At 37.5% G+C, this 16293-nt stretch overlaps 2 protein-coding genes across 2 annotated transcripts in view; one reads left to right on the top strand and one right to left on the bottom strand.

The window, feature by feature from the left end:
* The window catches only part of LOC122795737 (dedicator of cytokinesis protein 1-like), a 2411902-nt gene that overhangs the window by 881930 nt on the left and 1513679 nt on the right, over positions 1-16293 (top strand). Inside the window, exon 6 of the mRNA XM_044064047.1 lies at positions 13554-13710. Within this exon, the coding sequence (XP_043919982.1) occupies positions 13554-13710 (157 nt within the window). The remainder of the gene's footprint in view (positions 1-13553; positions 13711-16293) is intronic.
* The window catches only part of LOC122795738, a 77927-nt gene that overhangs the window by 5733 nt on the left and 55901 nt on the right, over positions 1-16293 (bottom strand). The gene's annotated exons all lie outside the window — the stretch shown is intronic.

Below are 16293 nucleotides of genomic sequence, written 5' to 3'. Positions count from 1 at the left end.
GGGGCTTGCCCCCCTGCAAAAACATGGTTTTACATGTTTTCTTTTTTTTTTTTTGTTCACTACTTAGTTTCGGGATTTCACAACCTTGAGATTCTGGCCTCGAGTTTATGAATCTCGAGATTGTGATATTTCAAAATTACGTAGTGAACCCATATACATATATATATATATATATATATATATAGAGAGAGAGAGAGAGAGATAAACATGTACTGTGGAAACTGCTCATTGTTTCATTAAATAGCAGCCAGTATATGACCTCCTCACATAAGAGGGATGGTTCTATACACAATTTTATGATAAAGCATTAAGCTGCAAATATTAACAGAATAAAATCTTATTATTTCCCATTACCCTTATACTCCTGGAATGACAGAAAGGTGCATATATCTGATTGAATCAGTTGAAACCAGTCAAATTTCCTTCACCACACTGCAACCAAATCTTTCCAGAGAAGGGGAATATTCCCAATCTTATATGCATCAAACAATCAAATTCTGTCCCAGATAGAAGGGTTATTATTACTGGCAAAAAAATTCCAAGCTTTCTGCTCAAGATCTTCAGGATCCCAAACTCTTCCTGTAGTGCACACTGTACATGTTGTTCCCTGATAATATAAAGCATACAATTCAGGGATAGACCAGTTAGGATGATACTGACCCTTAGTATACAGGCTCAGTTCCATCAACACCACGTATGCATGTAGTAGAACATCTTACAAAGTAACTCCCACTTATGGAGTTAATAATGTTTTCTTCTCAATATGTAGAATAAGCCTGTATCTTAAAAAGTTGGAAGACAGCACACTGGGGAAGACACCTCACTCAAACTAAGAGTTGGAGCAGGCACACCATTCTGAATCCTCTAACCTTGGCTAAAAAGAGCAACAAAAATTTGCTTTGAACTCTGGAGATATTATGTGTTATTCCTTAGTATATTATTATGAATTCATGACAACCACATGTTCTACTTGCATTATAATAACTTTGCCCCTACATGAAATTCGTCTGCCTATGAGGATGCAGTATGACTCAGGCCTATCCAAGACATTATCATATTCAGCAGACAGACTACCCTTTATTCAGATAAAGCCTTAGCCATAAGGCATTGTGGGAGATGTATCCATATGACATCATTCAGAGACCAAGTAGAACTGACATAGCACTTTGATGATACCTGCAGTCCTATCTTCTATACTCTTTTTCTAAAGTAACATACAATTATCTCCATGGTAAATACAATTAAAAGTGTGAAAGGGGGCATAATCCTCTTTCCAACTCAAAGGAATTAGAACACACTCCATTTGATACCATATGTGTCCCAAGCTGAGGATGTGATGACTGACAGTGGCTTATAAATTCCACTGGGATTACAGACCTCCGCAGTGATGCCCACAAAAACACCAAGAAATAGACTCAAGGACTTTCTTTAGGTCTAGACAAAGGAATGCAATCAGTACTGAGTCTTCTTGCAAAATACAAGCATATTATGCCAGAGCCTTTTCATCTCAGCCCCCACCCCAACCTTATGCCATGAACAAAACTCTGCTGGTATGGAAATGTTTATTTTAGTAAAAACAGCTCTGTTCTTGCCTCCAAAACTTTAGCTCATGTTTTGGACTCATTTTACAAAAAAAAAATAATGATAAATTGGCTCATTATTTTCAGGCTTGTTATCTTTATATGGTTGGTTTTGAAAACAGCAGAACTGCCACAGATCTATTAGAAGAGGACAATATTAATGTATGTGTAGCTCCCATAAACATTAATAACACCAGTCCCGACAAGTCCTTCCAAATCATCTTACAGAGGTTAATTGGGATGAAATATTGCCCTGAAGCTTTGCTTAATGGTAGCTTGCAATTGGTTTCCACTACTTCCCAAACCCAGATAGGTGCACTTAATGTCTGGCATTGACATGGAATAATTTGTGACAGGCACACATCCTAAAAAAATTCTGTAGTTGCAGAGTTTTTTTTTTTTTTTGTTAATATAAATCCCAGTAATACTTAAACTATACCTCAGGAATGCCAATTGGGTGGTGAAAAATGTCACCATTTACATCTCTAATACCTGAAATGGCTGCATCCATTTTCCCTTCCTTTAAACCAGTCGCCCACAACTTGGTTGAGGGATTATTATTATAAGCCCACATAAAGTGCCCTAATTCTTTCCAGATGGTCATAATATACACTAAACTGCAGTCCCTTATTTATTTCTTGCTTTACGTGCTTAATATGCCATAGATACTCCCTGTTAATGCATTTGATATGAACACACAACTGTAACAGAATATTTAACTGACTCCCTATGTTTTTGTATTATAAAAATGGGATCTTATAACATTTGTGGCAGGTCTAGCCATGTGGTGGTGTGGCCATTGTCTATAGGTGATGGCCACCATTGATAAAACTCCCTGTCTCCATATACAGAAGGGAAAAAGGGCATGATGCTGATGATAATGCCAATCTTACAGCATGTAGGGACACTTTTTAAGAAATATTTTAAACTCATCCCATTTATTTAGCACCTTATAACCATAAGCAGATAATTCAGCCTAATAACTGCTTACTGCTGTCCACAGAAACTCACATTCATCAATTCATATAAAAACTAGGGGATGTCATTTCCATTGTTAGACATAGAAACAGAAATCCTGTTTTAGTATCTACTGTGAGAGTGCTATGGTTTGGTAAAACAGAAGGGTTCATAGTGGCAGCAGTTGCAGTTCTGAGTAAAAATCTTCGGACAAAAAAGTAGTGCAGACTATGTTTAGTCTTAGTCATTGGAGAAGATTATGAATAGTCACACTACTTAGGGTGCAGCACCCTCCGGACATCTCCCAGCATCAAGTCCTGCCCACTTTCTTTTAGCAGTTCAGTGCATTTGGGCATGCACTGTCGGTTCAAGTGTAGGGCCATTAAAATCACCTGCAAACAACACTGGTAGTACTGCCCCATAAAACAACTATAGCATTAATAATTACTGACGGTTAATGCCACCTGCCCTTATCTTAACCACAATCCATCTACCATTAAGATTATTATTGTCTTCTTTAACCTGTTGATTAACCAAAAATGAGCATTGCAAACCTCCTCCTCCTTGAATATTTGGCCAAACCCACCTCCACCCACCCAAGCCGGTTCCCCTCAGTCCCTTCTAAACCTCTGCGTTTTTTAATCTCCTGTAAAAAAAAGTTCATACATTTGTTCCCTTATAATTCTATTAAATTAAATTACACTGAACTCTAGTTCATCTGTGATCAGTGCACTACCCTAGTAAGCAAAACAAACTAAATTAAGTAAAGTAGATCCATTCAAACCACTAATTTTTAAGAGGCATTTAGGTATCAAACATTACATGGCATAAGCCACAAAATCCTATTATGTTTCCACAGACAGCCTGACTATTCCAGCTCACATGTTTATTATACTGTTCCTTCACATCTGCAAGTCTACAGTGATCTTTATCAATAAGTTCACGTTTGTTATCCTCTGGAAATTTGGGAACAGCAGCTTACAGTGGCAGCTGCAATGAAAAATTGTGTCTACTATTGGGAAAAAATTTAAAAAAAAGAAAAGAAAACTGCTTACCTCCTTTGCTGTATGATGATGAAGTCCATCAAATGCCATTCACTCTGAAGCCTCTCAAAGATGATATTTACCACTGAGTTGTGTAAGTGTGCAAGGGTTTTTAGGGACATAAATACTCTCTGTGCCTCTTTTTTAGGGACATAAATACTCCCAGTGCCTCCTTCCTGTGATGCTCTGAGTTTTTAGGAACATAATTACTCTCAGTCCCACCTTCCTGTGATACACTTAAGAGTTTTTAGGGAGATAAATACTCCCTGTGCCTAGGGACATAACTACTCCCTGTGCCTCCTTCCAGTGAGACTCTTAAGAGTTTTTAGGGATATAAACACTCCCACTGCCTACTTCCGTGATACTCTGAGTTTTGGGGGGCATAATTACTCTCAGTGCCTCCTTCCTGTGATACACTAAGAATTTTTAGGGACATAAATACTCCCTGTGCCTCCTTCCTGTGATACTCTAAGAGTTGTTCTTAGCAACATAAACACTCCCTGTGCCTCCTTCCTGTGATACACTAAGGGTTTTTAGGGACATAAATACTCCCTGTGCCTTTTTCCTGTGATACTCTAAGAGTTCTTAGAAACATAAATACTCCCCTTGCCTCCTTCTAAGAGTTTCTAGGGACATAACACTCCCTGTGCCTCCTTCCTGTGATACTCTAAGGTTTTGTCCTTGTGGCTAGTGATATATTTGGCTGTTAATGCATCATCTGTCACTTGTTGTATAACACTAGCCAGTCTTTCAAATGAATCTTGGGCCAAGCAATGTCCCAGGTAATCTGTCAGGGAGCCAGCAGTCATCATATCAAGGCACCGTGAGGTATGACTATAATCACACAGTCCAAATAAACTGCTCACTGAAGAAGGAGTGTTCTAAAGTTTTGCAAGACAGGAATCATACACAGTAATACAGCACAGAGTACTACTATGCTGTTTTTAAATTACTTACATCATCCAGCAGGGCGACACACTACTTTTAGTTTATTCTAATTGTGCATGGTCCTATCTGCATCCCCTTTTTGTTCCCAGATTTTACTTTCCAATCATCAATAAGTATCAGTACATCCTGTTTGCTTCTTGGCATGTACTTATTTATTTATTTATTTTAGATTTACCGGGAAAGTCTGACTGGACACAGCACTTTTTTCAGCAGTGGCCGAGGGAGAAAGGCTCTGAGAAAGTGTACAAAGTGAAAAATTACAGTGAAAGAAGAAAAAATACAATAGTTGACAAAAGTACAATTGGTATCTTAAAACATAATAGAAAGGGCAAAGTGCAAATAATATAATCAACGATAATATGAATAGTTGGAAAAGCTATGGAAGATGCTAACAAATATGATGCATCAATAAAGCTGAATAAAAATCAAAGGTGAAATACAATATGCACATATTCTAGATAATACAGGTAAACATTTTTCTCTGTTTAAGCCCACCTTTAGGACAAAAACAGGTCTGTACCAAAGTCAAATACAGCATAGATTCCATTTGCAGACAGCAGTAGGACATTTATGGTGTACCCTTCTTAGATTCTGTGGGTACAAGAACTAGCCAGGACAGGAGCATGAGCAGAGCCAAGTTTCAATTAAGTGTGATTTTAGAAGTTTTTTTGAATTGAACTAGAGAGCAGTTGGAGGTTATTGGGGCTGGTAGTTTGTTCCATATTTTGGGAATGAAGTTTGAGAAGAGTGAGTCCCCAGCTGAGTTGTTTGCTTTTGAGATGTTAAGAAGCATTTTTTTGCTGGAGCGAAGAGACTGATTGTTGGTATATGGTTGTATTAGATTTTGGAGGGCAGGGGTTTTGTCTGGCTGATACAGGATTTTATGGGCAAAGGTTAGCTGATTAAAGAGTAGCAGTTGGGATAATTCTAGCCAGTTTAGTTGTTTTAGAGATGTGCAATGATGTGTCTTGGATGGGGAATCTGTGGCAAACCTGGAAGTTTTATTATAACAAGACTCTAATTTAGCCAGATCTGTTTTTTTTAAGGTTGGTTAGGATGGGGGAGGCATATAGGAGAGCTGCTAAGAGGTGCATACAAGTAATAGTAGGCTTTGTGTTTATGGTCAGGAATTGTTTATTTCTGCAGAGGGCAACTAATTTCTTGTGTACTTTTTTGATGGTTTGAGAGATGTGAATATCAAATTTTAAGTTGTTGTAAATTTTGACACCAAGAAGTTTGGTGTGGGATACTGGTGTGATAGCGATTTTATTTTTGGATGTGATATGGAATGATAAGCTTGGTGGGGGAATTCATGTTGGGTAAAAGAGAAGGAGCTTGATTTTGTCTGGATTTAGGATAAGTTGAGTGTTAGTGAGCCAGATTTGGGCAGCTAGAAATGATTCTTGGGTTATGGTCTGGAGGGCTTGGAGGGAGGAGACTGTAGCTTTAGGGGGTAGAGGTGTGGAGTCTGTTTGTGAAGAGTGAGAAAAGTAGAGGCCCAAAGATGGAGCCTTGGGGAACTCCTAATGTAACTAGAAGTAGGGGTGAGTGTTCATTTAGCCATTGAACAGCCTATTGCTCATAAAACTAATGAATTACTTTCTCTTCTGCCTCTGTTGTTAGAGCATATATCTGAATTATAGTCATATTAATGTACAAAACTCAGAAATTATGACTGCATTGTATTTCACTACACATTGTGTAAGTTTTTTCTAAATTATAAATATAACACCATTTCAACCTTGTCTATAATTCCCAGCATAGTAGACATTGCATGCTCAGATATGGTGTCCAGTGACCAATTCAGTTCAATTGAGTGACACATAGCCAGCCCATTTGTGTGTGGTCCATTTCATTCTTGGCTACATACAGCTTTCCATGGCTCTTATGTTTTATGTCTCAGTATGTAAGACATGTTTGTAGCAACACGTTAAACCCCATTTAACACATGGTAGCATCAACAGATATACTTCTCAAAGACTTGAAGACAACCATATCACATACACCAGCTTTGAGTACTTTTTAATGGGTCTATAGCATATATTCGAAATTCCAAAATGTCGAACACCATATGTTTGAACTTGGAATTTCGAATATTGAAAACATCAAATGCTCAGAATAACGAATTTTTTCCCAGTGGAAAAATTTGCTGTTCCGAAAAACATACACCCAACACAAGCACACCAAAATAAATAAATCACACACATACATTTAACAAAACCCAACCCCACACTAAACCACACATACATTACTAACTATCCACTTACCTTAACCCGCACCCTAACCCTAAGGTCCGTAACTATCGCACACATACCCTACAAATCTATACACAAACAAACTAATTAATACACACACACACACACACACACACACACACACACACACACACACACACACACACAGTTAACAAAACACAACCCTACACTACACCATACATACATTACTAACTATCCACTTACCTTAACCCACACCCTAACCCTAAGGTCTGTAACTCTCGCACCACAGTGGAGGAAATAGCGAAGCCATGGAATGGCCCACCGAAATCTTGCCCTTGGTAAGATTTCGATGTTCTGGGGCTTCGCTATTTTCACCATTCGATATTTTGGGTTTGATGTTTTCACATTCGGCGTTGTACCTCTTCAGAATTTTGATATAGACCCCTTTTTAACAGTATATCATAATGTTTTTCATTGTCACTATCCCTACACCCAGTGGGTGGAGCTAAGCCATTCAATAATGCTCTTATTTCCAGGATTCTGTAGAGAGCACAAATAATTCCAATGGTTGCCTAAATGATGCCCTCACACTCAGAAAGCTCTCAGCTAGATTTCAGCACAGGGAGGAGAATAAGCTTGGGAAAAAGGATGCAGATGTGGATTGCCAGACCCTTAATTCATACATATAATTCTCAGATAATAACCTGTAGGACACACCACGAGAACACGGAATATTTCCAAACGTTTCTTTTATTTAGCAGAACAAAACAGCAGGAATGATGCAACTAGCACGCTTCTTCAGATACAAGTTACTATATCAAAAATCAACTGTTATATATCCCCATCTAAATTGAATATCCTGTTGCTTAATTAAGTAATCAATAATTAATCTGTTTATCAATTAAGATAACAAGAAAATTCATCACAGTTAGTAAAAGATGCAGTAAGTAGATATATAAGTATTCAAAAACTGTTCCAATTGATTCAAAACTTCATAGACATTAAAAGCATCATTAAAAGCCATTCCTTATATGCTATATTAATATTAATAATAAATATCAAATGATAATATAAATATTAAAAACTGAGCATATTATTAACAGTTCTCTTATAAAAAGTCCTATCTGTATTGATAGTTTAAAAATATTATATGTAAACTTATACACACTCTTTGTGGTTGTATCTAATTAAGTTTCAGAAATCTGTGTTATCATTTTCAAAAGGACTTAGTTAACTTCATCTTAAACTTCTTTTTCCATAAAAATTCATTTCTAAAAATTCATCTCATGGAGATCAACAGCATTTCTAGCTGTATGGACATTATATATAATATTCCCTAACAATATGCAAAAGTGCCATAATCATAAATAAATAAATATCATAGACCAAGGGTCTCTTGATATACATTCTATCTAGATACATGAATCCATGTGTTATTCATTTCTTGGAGTATATTTATATTCATATTACTTATTTAGATAAAAATGAATATCATAACAGTACAACATTTATTAAATTCATGTTTTGTATATATAAAAATCGGCTCTAGAGACTGGTAAACAACTAGTGAAATCATTTAGTGCAAAGAATGCCTTATCTAAGTGATTCATTGTCTGATCTACTAACCATTGTGAGCATAAAGGTGTCGCATATCTTATTTGAGACAGAACATAAATCCTTATAGATAATCGTAACAAGAGAACACAACATCTTGTTTTTTATCTCCTTGGAGAATGAATAACAGATAAAATCAAAACCAAGATCAAACACAGAACTTGCTGTTCGCGATGTATTCAAAACGTATTGCCCCCTAGTGTTTGGATGAGTAATTGCTATTTATTGCTAAATGCGTTGCTAAATGTGTCACTGACTTTATAAGATGTTAGGAAAGTATAAATGTATGTCTAACTATTCCCATTGGTGTTGTCTTGTCATGTCTATCTGGTTATATTGGGGTATCCATAGAGTGAAACTCATCTTGAAATGTCCCGATCTGAGTGGACCTAACTCAGTATATCTGCTTATAGATGAGTAAATGTTATTGTATAATTACAACTGGATGGTTATGTCAGTTGCTAGCTGACTGAGGCAGATATTCCAAATTATTATTTTATGTTGCATTACTTAGCCGGTGATGTTTAAATATCTGATTAATTTAACTAAAATCAGATATTCTTTTGCATTTCTGTCTAACCTTCAAATTTAGGGTAACATACAAATGCACCGATGACCATCTGGCTGTTGATGAAATTTCACATAAAATATTGGTCATCATAGTCACTATGGAAAGCTCAACTGTATATAAGAAGACCATCTTCTCAAATATCTCTTATTAATGATTCATTGTATAAGTTTATATGTCATTCTTGTTTCTCTCTTTATTTACTTTGGGGAGATCTCAAAAGATGATTAGCTATCAAAATGTTTCTATATATCACTAGCATTGAGCAGTAAATGTTTTAAAAGGGAGAACAAAAGGCTGTATATGAATATATTGGAATGTCTCTCTAATATTCATTCATTCTCATCTTATAAATGGTTTAACACTAACATAGCTGTTAATACCTGGTTCTCTGTGGGCTCCCGCTTTTAATATCCATTCCATTTCCAATCTAGCCAAGGTGTTACTATTGTCTCCCTTCCTGAGGCTGCTGGGTATCACTTGTAATATTCTAAATTTAAAGCTGTGTGTAGGGTTTGAATTTATGTGTTTGGCTAGTGCATTTAGTTCTACATGTTTCCGGATGTCATATATATGATTATATATACGTTCTCTGAGTCTCCTCTTCGTAAGGCCAATATAAAAGGCTGGACATAAGTCACAATTTGCCATATATATAAGATTCTGAGTATTACAGTCAGTCCATTTCCTTATATTATATTACATATAATGTTAAAGTTGCTTCTGTCACTGCTGTTTGAAGAGCTCCAGCTTGGTGTAAGACAAAATGTAGGACTTTCCTGCACCTTCTGTACTAGAAGCACAGGAAGCCCCTGAAGGGCCAGTATGACAGCCTGCTTTTTAAGGTGAAGCATGTCAGTAGCTTGGCAGAGAGGTGAATGGCACTACTGGCATCTCTTACTCTGCTGAACTGTGATGTCATACACCCAGTGACCTGTCTATGTGCCAAACAGAACTCCTTCTCTAATGGGAAGAAGAAATTAGGGGTAGAGAGACATATCTTTTTTGCAATTTGCTTTATGTTGTATTGGCACTGTCATATGGGTAATGTAGATGCACCTGTTTGTCATTTTATTTGCTAGGGATATGCTGATGTGTTTGTTATGTTTCTGTTTTGCAGTACCTCAGGAGACTGAAGCAAATCTATAGGCCTGCTAGTGGATACAGGCCAGGCTCCCCCGGCATTAGGATAATTGCAAGGTTTTGCTTGGGGTTTTGTGATATGGTACTACAGTGTAACACATGTTTATGTGGTGTTATTTTTTTTCTCCCCATTTATTTTAATTTTCTACAGGATCAACTGTGATTCATGTGGAAGTAAGACAGCAGCCCCTCCACACCCACTGCTGAGTCCCCAGTGGTCTCCAGGCCTGTAAAGTAATGTAGTTCACCTGGCCCTCTGTAGCTACTGCTCAGGAGAGGGATGAATACCCTTCTTCTGATTGTGGCATGGAGGGGCCTACCTCAACAATATGTGCAGTTGGTGCTATGTATTTAGGTGGACCCGTTTGGCACTCTTGAACATTTAATTACACACCTTCTAAAATCATGTATCTGGCCAACCATGAACAGTGAGCCACTGGATCCTCTGCCTCTCTCTAATATCAGTGACAGAGATGATTAACTTTGGGAGGTGGTTACCTCCAGGCTAAACTAGAATGCACACCATACCACTCTTCATCCCCCATCACTGTGTTCCTCTTCCAATCCCCTGCTCTTCTTCCAGTACTGTCCTGTCATGAAATGGATGCCCTTTGCCTGTCTGTGTCACTCTTCTTACTCCACCCTTGTGTCTCACCACCACCCCTATAGATGTCTGTCAGTGTGTGTGTGTGTGTGTGTGTGTGTGTGTGTGTGTGTGTGTGTGTGTGTGTGTGTGTGTCTTTGTTCATGTACCTCTACCTCCTTCCCTTTACTCCCTTTCAGCCACCTAGTTGAACCTTATGACCATCTCCCTACTCCCCTTCTTTGGAAAAAGAGAAATATTGGCATCCGTCCCCTCAAAAACATCCCCTTTTCCCTACTTCCGACTTCTCTCACCTTCTTATTATTCTTCTATATACTCATCTGCTTGCTTTCTCTAATTTCTAATTGGAAAATCCCCATGTATACACATATATATATATATATATATATATATATATATATATATATATATATATAGGTTTACTATTAAAATTCCAAATCCGCTTCGGTCGGTCATTCAGATTGTCGACCTGAAATGCTGAATTCGGAATTTTGAAACAGCAATCAAAGTGAAAATGAATACATAGACATCCATAGTTTGATGTATTCAACATAGCAGGAGGTAACGTCACTCACCTCCTGCTATGCACATTAATGTACCATTACACTTTATAGTCGACGGTATGTTAATTCTACTATTTCGCATGGGGGGAGGCTACACCCCACCCCTGCACTCCCCCACACCCCCTGCATATTAAATATGCCAACTCTGAGATCGCAATACAGTGAGGACATGGGCTTATTCCCTGTCCCTCACTGAACCACGATCTCCCTGCACAATGTCAGATCCAAATACTGGAATTACACTACCCATTCCCTGTATTGTCATCGATACATTTTGGATCAACATTCTGCCAACTTGAAAACTGACATTTGACCACATGCCGGTCGACCTATGCAGTTTCAAGATTTTCAGTGTAAACCATACCTTCAAATTGTCGAATGCCATAATGTCTAATGTTCATTTGGTTGAAAAATAACATCTAAACCCAAAACATTGAATGATCAAAATGTCTAAAATCATTTAACTGAAAAACAATGAGATCACCTCTATGATTTTGCAGGGGAGCTAAGCCCCCATGCACACCCCATGTGGGGGTCTTTGCCCCCCCCACACCCCCCTACTTAAATATACCAACTCCAATATCACACTACAGTGCAGAAATGGGCAAATTTGACTAATTTTATTTCAACATTATGATCATTCAGTATAGTGCATTCAACCAATTCATTTTCAACCATTTAGCATTCAGCATTTTGAAGGTAAACCTATATATATATATATATATATATATATATATATATATATATATATATATATATATATATATATATAGACATATATATACACACACACACATATATATAAATATATATACACACACACACACACACACACACACACATATATATATATATATATATATATATATATATATGTACAATGAACTGCCTTGCCACTAAGTTGGGGTGCCTTTCTGTGGGCTAAAATCAATGCACCTGTTGCATCTCCAAGACCGTTTGTTGTGGGTGAATCTACAAACCTTCTGGTACATACCCTCCATGTTATGTGTCCTTCACTTCACGTGACCTCTATAGCACAGTCTTTGTTGTCGCAAGGCTGCTGTTTCAGCATGACTTTGACTCTTTCACTGCCCTGCACAACCTCCTGCATTACCAGGCATTCCCTACATTTATGCATACATAATCAGCAAGAAGTCACATCATGGTATGAGCACCAGACTGTTTCTCGCTGCAAGGCTGCATTACCAATCATACCCCCTCCCCCAACCAAGATTTAAACAAATGACCATCATGGGCTAGATAATTATGAATGTTTATGGAATTACCTAAATAATATTTTAGTCCTTTAACTTCTGATATTATAGCACTTACTTCTCAAAAAATCACATAGTATAGTTCCTGCTGTTTTAAAATACTGGATAGAACTTCAGTGCAAAAGAAGTCAACATATAGTTTTAGTTTGGCTGCTGAGCCTTTTCTGCAGCTTCCATCTGAAAGAAGTTGCAATGAAATTTAAAACATTGGCAGCTCACTGAGTGCTTCTTAATTTGATGTGATTCTACATGCGTAATCCAATCAGAAGTATAACCCATTACCAATCAACGCACATTAAGATACACTTTTCACTCATGGCAGCTTCCCTCTTGGGATCACTTTAGTTGCCTACAAAGTACATTAGCCATCATATTCTGTCATTGTAGTTATAATATGTCACAGTCTATCTTCTGCATTCAGTTTGTCTTCCAAAATGCTAGTCTTTGCCAGAGTGCGAAAGCATTAGATATTTAAGTTTCACTTCTATTAAAGTTGTTTAAGTTTGCTGTGATCTTAATTCCATACAGGTGGGCAGGAACATCCCAGATAATGTACGCCATACAGTGAGCCATAGAGTGTGTTTTGTGATTGGCTTGTTAATGTCTTTCTTCATTGATTTTTCTTTATATTTTTCTTATATCACAACCCAGGTTATTATGGATAGCAAAGAGTCTGTTTTCTATCTATAGACATCTGCCGTCTTATTTCCCAGAGTACATTTACTCTGTGTAGCAGAGAAGCTGCACAAGTAACAAGACAAGCTTAGTTCTGTAACCTGTATAAAAAGGGCATAACTCTTACCCTCTGTGTAATATTTCTCTTGACTGCACTGACGTTCTGTCCTTAGAAATATAGGTACAGTAGATCACAATATAAATATTACATGTATCATTGCTACATAATATTTACAGTGAAAGCAATGCAAAAAACAGAAGTAAATGGCTGTCTTACACATGATTATTCTGTAAATATGTTACCTTAACATAAGATAAAACGATCTGTACTACAGTGGTCACCCACCTTGCTTTCTTCTCTCTTGCAGCCTACTTGAGTGTTCTCGGAAGCATCCACACCTGACCAAACCAGGAGAGAACTTTGTTGCCTTAGTAACAGGTCTGATGGACAAACTTCTTGATTACAGAGCTGTCATGAATGATGAAAACCAAGCCTATAATATGAGCTGCACTGTGAACTTGCTGGTAAGTAACTTATTTGCAGTTAGACGTGTAAAAAAGTATGCTGAATTTCTGTCACAGCTGCACTGTTCTAAACTACTACCAAGACATAAAGTTCAGCATTCAGCTGTGGAACTTAATGCTACAATCTGATCAGTGTGAGGTATAATATTTATGAATATCGGTGATGATGCAACAACAAAAGTTGTTCAAATAAATTGCGTATGCCTGGGTTCTGCCATGAAACATTAATTTCCACAATGCTGAAGAGATGAAATGTTGAAAAATACAGAAGGGTGAAAAATTAGCTTTAAGAAGTTTGTCCGGTCAGCAGTCCCCTGCACCTTCAGACTTATATATACCAACTCCATGGTTACACCAACTTGAAGAAGGGAGAAATCCCCCCCCCCCAAGAAAATAGAACCTTTTCTTGTGGACACCTAGAAATCACATTGGCAAAGGAAAACAGCAACTGACATTTTGCTCTTCTGCCCTTTTTTTTTTTTTTTTTCGGGCTACTGACGCTCAAAGAATTTCACCTCAATAAACTATACACAATCTATTTACCTATTTAACTTTGTAATTAAGAGTGACTATGGAGTGATGCACCCGTTATAATAAGGTTTAATTTTTTTCTTTACCTCTCAAACAATCAGAATATCCATATTTAAAAGCTGACTTGATCAGAGCAACAAGTTATGATAAGGCTTTCATCAAAAGAGAAAAAGATATTTCCTCTGGATGGTAAGCCACGCAGCCCAGTGTAGTGGCCTTTCTTCGAGCACTCGCCCTTTTATTCTAATGAATTGAGATCTCACTGCACCTCATCTCAACACAGCAACTTCTGCAGAAGAATGTATGACACTGCCACACTCTTGGCCAGTCATATGACACAATAATTTTTTTCAGGGAGAAGAATTGGTTCAACAATCATACAATACTAGATCCTTTTTCTGTGATAAATCTAATTGAATATTATGTTACAAAATGTCACATTGGACGCATACATATGAACTCTTGTCAGTATAAAAACTTACATCAGATAAATGTCAAGTTTCTCTGAAATGGATCTCATATGCATGGTGACTAACAAAAATCATCATGTTTGCTTTCAGCTGCGTGTGTGTCTGTCTATGTTTGTGTGTGTGTGTGTGTGTGTGTGTGTGTGTGTGTGTGTGTGTGTGTGTGTGTGTTTATGCGTTTGTGTCTGTGTCTGTATGTGTCTTTCATACATGCATCAACACACACACACACACACGTGTGCACACGCGAGTGCATTGTGCTCACTATTATCTGTCATTTGTCTGAAGAAATATTTGTTGTGCAGTTTCTCAAAGTGCTTAGGGAGAATGACCAAAAAATGTTTTTTTTGCAGGACCACTGCCCCCCTTTCTCTGTTGTATTAGAGGTATGTTGCTCTCCCTCCCCCACAAGAACTGTAATCACTCCTGAAAGCAACACAGTTCTGAGAAAAAAAATATCTTCCCTTTTTCAAGTTACCTCATGCAAAAACATTAAAACAACCCGTTTTTAGTATCTGTACTCATTTGGTAAGTAAGTTGCTAACAATAAAGTTGGTCTTTATTTTGATTGAATCAAATCTTGGACATTACTGCTGTGATTTTTAATAGGTTTCTGTTTGATGAAGACTATCCCACTGTCATATATCTAAAACCTAGCGTCAATGTGCAAAAATTCCTGCTGACTAGAAACATTTGATTCTGTAGCAGGCTATTTTACCCTTTTTCCTGCATTTACATTTTTTTCCCAATAACACCCCACCCAGGGACAGAGTTTGAATCTGTATGTGCACTGATTAAGTATGTGTGGTCTACCAAAGGAGGGCACTTCAGTCATTTCTGCACCCAGCTGAAAGAAGTTTTGTAACAGAACAGCTGGCATCTTAGGTACAATGGAGGGTTAACCCACAAATGCCATTATTAAAACAGGTCAGGGAATTTATTCACCATCAGGAATGTGTCGGGGTTAGACATTCATCCCCATTCCTCTCAGGCCAGCATCTCTAGCATCCATATGTCTAACTGGACCTGAGTCTTCCTGGGGTTCAGTGTTCTTTTCATCTATGCTGGCTTGATACATTTATGTTTCAAATTGTCTACTTAAGACACTGTATACCTCCGCATTCTGTTTTCGCTAAACAGCCATGTGCCTCATTTATTTATTATTACAGAGTAGTATGTATGACATGATTTGAGAAGGATTGTGCGCCCTCAGCCTCACGACTTTGTGGGTATTATGAGAATACAACTGCTTGTGCTTTGAATAGCTTCAGCTAAATATAACATTGGACTAGTCCTTTTGACCCTCACAAACAGTACTTTTTAAGGTGGACCATAACATGCATTTGCTGTTGTCTCAACTGTCTTTTATAGCCTCCCAACATTCTCAGTATATAGTAGTGTATAAAATCTCATCTTCTCTATGCATATTTATTTCACTGGCAATTAAAACACTTGAACTTGTCATGTTAAGAACCAGATTGGAGTATCCACTACTTTTAATTCTGGCTTGGTGCACATCTGCAACATTACACTTTACCTCAATTGTTTTGCATTCTGCCTCCCTCCCTGCAAAATATCTTGGTTT

Source organism: Protopterus annectens, chromosome 2.part2 (assembly GCF_019279795.1).
Source record: "Protopterus annectens isolate FY-2018-M chromosome 2.part2, PAN1.0, whole genome shotgun sequence".
Taxonomy (NCBI): Eukaryota; Metazoa; Chordata; order Ceratodontiformes; family Protopteridae; genus Protopterus; species Protopterus annectens.
The sequence above is the reverse complement of the archived record's forward strand: the minus strand, read 5'-3'. Positions and strand labels throughout refer to the sequence as shown.